This window comes from Papaver somniferum, chromosome 1, assembly GCF_003573695.1.
Source record: "Papaver somniferum cultivar HN1 chromosome 1, ASM357369v1, whole genome shotgun sequence".
Classification (NCBI taxonomy): domain Eukaryota; kingdom Viridiplantae; phylum Streptophyta; class Magnoliopsida; order Ranunculales; family Papaveraceae; genus Papaver; species Papaver somniferum.
In genome coordinates this window covers 174,609,088-174,612,621 of record NC_039358.1, presented here as the reverse complement: position 1 = coordinate 174,612,621, position 3,534 = coordinate 174,609,088, and the positions used below count along the sequence as shown (strand labels likewise).

General features: G+C 36.0%; 1 protein-coding gene across 1 annotated transcript; it reads right to left on the bottom strand.

Annotated features, from left to right (window-relative positions):
* Window positions 1–590: 590 nt before the first annotated feature.
* LOC113354407 lies at window positions 591–1,145 on the bottom strand. The gene has a single exon (XM_026597746.1). The coding sequence runs from the start codon at window positions 1,143–1,145 to the stop codon at window positions 591–593; it is 555 nt and encodes a 184-aa protein (XP_026453531.1).
* Window positions 1,146–3,534: the final 2,389 nt, after the last annotated feature.

The window sequence follows — 3,534 nt, the reverse complement described above, 5'->3', positions numbered from 1 at the left end:
GTATTATTTTGGGCACAGATTTATTCTCAATAGTTCATTGTTGAAGGAGATGCAAAAGGAGTTGCAGATTTTATTAATGGTCTTCTTGATAGTATATTAGGTCATATTAAGATGGAAGTAATTAGAGCAAAAGAAAGTTGTTTTGAGTTCAGAGATCTATTCCTAGAAGTGCTAATAGTGTAGCACATAATCTTTGTAAATATGCGTATGTTGATTATGTATCTAGGAGTTGGTCTACACATGATCCTCCTCTTCTTCTTTTTTTTTCATAAGAAAAGGCCTTTAAAAAGGCTAATGATCCCCCTCAACTATCGTCCTAAGACAAATAGGAGGAACAAACCAGTACATAGTAGAATTGTTGTTCTTTTCCCATAATGCAAGTTCATGAGCAACATAATTAGTGGTTCTAGGCTGCAAAGAAAAGATACATCCTATAAGAGAAGAAGCAAAAAGTTGAATGTATTTGTAGATAACATCAGTTCTAGAATTCCATCAAACCTTCCTGAGGAAAATTGGTCGATGAGATCTTTTGCATCACTTTGAACGATATTGTGGGTAATATTTTGCTCAACTGCCTTCTTTAAAACAGCTCATATAGCTCTTGCTTCTGTCTTTTCAGCCGAGGTAACTTCAAAAATAATAGATGCACAAAAAGTAGTTGTACTGGAAAAGTCTCTCATTACATAGCCTGCACCATTAACCAAAGTGGTATCATCAAAAGCTCCATCAATATTGCATTTTATCCATCCAAAAGTTGGGGGCATCCAGATATCATTATAAGAGATGGTTTGAGTAGGAGAGTTCTGGGGTTTTTTCCTAACAGTTAGAAGCATAACCCGGGATCTATTAATAACATATAAGTGATTTTCCTGAAGGTTTCTAAAAACTAAATTGTTTCTACAAGTCCATAAGGACCACTGAATGGTGACAAAGAAACTATGTTTATCATCAGGAATTTTAGAAGCAGGATTGATCAACCAGAACTTAAGCCAATAAATAAAGGTCTTATCAATGAAAGCATTAGTATTAGCAAAAAAACAAGCCAGAGACCAAACATGACTAGCAAAGGGACAAAGGACCAAAGCATGCATATTAGACTCATCAGGATCAGAACATCTACTACAATTGACATAATTCATAGGCATTCTAGTACGTAAGATAGTTTTGGAAGGCAAAGCATTTATGGCAGCTCTCCAAATAAAATACTGAATGTTAGAGCACTGCTCGGTCGAACTCGCATGCTTTGCTATCTCAAGCATGTTTGTCAATGTTAGTGATCAAAACTATAAGTCTTCATTTCTAGTCTACTATTAGCTAAGTCTCGGACTAGGATAGAAAGTGTAGTTGAGCTCAAGACTCCATGGCGATCATCATAAAACGACGAAGAACTACTCAAGGAACTGGTGGAACTTCATCGACTAAAAGGTATGTGGAGACTTGAACTTATCTATCACTCAAAAGTCTATCTACTCTATCTCCTATCTTGAGACAAAAGTCGTTTTGCTATATAGACTTTGATTATACACATTTGCTATTTCGAGCCGAGTTTATCTCGCTTATCTATTTTTCGAAATATGTGTTGGTAAGATTTCGCTTTGGCCAAGTTCATCTTTACTAGTGACGAAAGTCATGTTAAGTTTCAATCACTTGAAAATGGCTTTGACGAAAAATGGTTTGTGAACAACAACTATATAACGTCCTCTAAGAATGTTTCAATGATTGAAATGAGAGTTTAGATTATATAACCATTGTGGGATATAAGCATTGTGTGGTAACTTATACATGTATAAGTCTTTATTCCTTGAACCAAAGTATGCGTACTTTGCTGCTCAGGTAAACCGGAACTAGAGTCCGAGTACTCAGTCCGCGTACTGTCAGAGGTTCTCATCCCGAGAATTTCTGCTGGAGTTTGTGAATTGAAAACAAACTTATTCCGGGTACTTAAATCCGCGTACCAGTCCGGGAATTTAAGATGGTTATTTTCTAAAAATGATTATTCGTGAACTTAAACTTATATAAACTAAGGAATGCAAGTTTGCAAACCGTGGGTATAAAGTTCATGAATCGATTCGAGTGAATCAAATCGTTTTTTTTTCAATTGTGTCTATTATAAAGATCTAATCAATTGAAAAACTCTCTAACTAGTTCATTTGAGTCATTTGAACTAGTTGTGGTAAAGAAGAATATGGTTGACATGAAAGTACTCATACGGCTAACCATTTGGTTAACTACTGTTGAACCAACTAGATGTACATGTTTGGGTACGGTTACACAAACCTAGATAAACGTGCATTTCATTTGTGTGTAACAAGCTAAGTTTCGATCTAACGGTTGAAAGATATTAGCTTGAATCTAATCAGGTTTTCATCTAACGGTGAATATTGAATACTTTGTTATTAAGCTAACATTGATTGCAAACCCTGATTTGAAAGACTATATAAGGGAGAACTTTAGCAACTGGGAAACCTAATACCCACACCTCCTGTGTGATACTATTTGTATTAGCTAGAGTCGATTCTCCTTTAACCTTAGGTTTTTACGGAGACCCTGTAGGTTAACGACTTGAAGACTTCATTGGGATTGTGAAGCCAGACCGATACTACTTTTCTTGTAGTTGTGTGATCTGATCTTGATGTTTCTATCGTACTAAGTACAATCGTAAGATTGGCTTGAGATTGATTTCTCCGATAGGCAAGATATAAAAGAAGTCACAAACATCTTTGTCTCATCGTTTGTGATTCCGCAATATCTTCTTTCGCTAGTCGATTAAGATTATTGTGAGGTGATTGATAATTCTAGGTTGTTCTTCGGGAATATAAGTCCGGTTTATCAATTGGTTCTTGTTCACCTTGATTTATCAAAAGAAAAAACTCGTAGGTATTTCTGTGGGAGACAGATTTATCTATTACCATAGACTTTTCTGTGTGATACAGATTTGTTTAGTAAAGTCTTCGACTTTGGGTCGTAGCAACTCTTAGTTGTGGGTGAGATTAGCTAAGGGAATCAAGTGCGTTGTATCCTGCTGGGATCAGAGACGTAAGGAGCACAACTGTACCTTGGATCAGTGTGAGATTGATCGGGGTTCAACTACAGTCCAGACCGAAGTTAGTTTGTAGTAGGCTAGTGTTTGTAGCAGATTAATACAGTGTGTGTTCAATCTGGACTAGGTCCCGGGATTTTTCTGCATTTGCGGTTTCCTCGTTAACAAAACTTCTGGTGTCTGTGTTATTTCTTTTCCGCAATATATTTTGTTAATTGAAATATCACAGGTCGTGCGTTGAATCGATCAATTGGGAAATCCAACCTTTGGTTGTTGATTGAAATTGATTGATCCTTGAACATTGGTCTTTGGTACGGTTCAAGTGATTTATCTTGTATTCAATTAGACTCGCAGATTTCTATTTGATTGAGTAAGTATTGAATCGAGAAAGAGAGATATAACTCTTTGATATATTGTTATTAAGATTGAGTGTGACTGTCTAGTTGATTCTCTTAAAAGTATATTGGAGTTAGTCCATACATATTGCTAGTCGA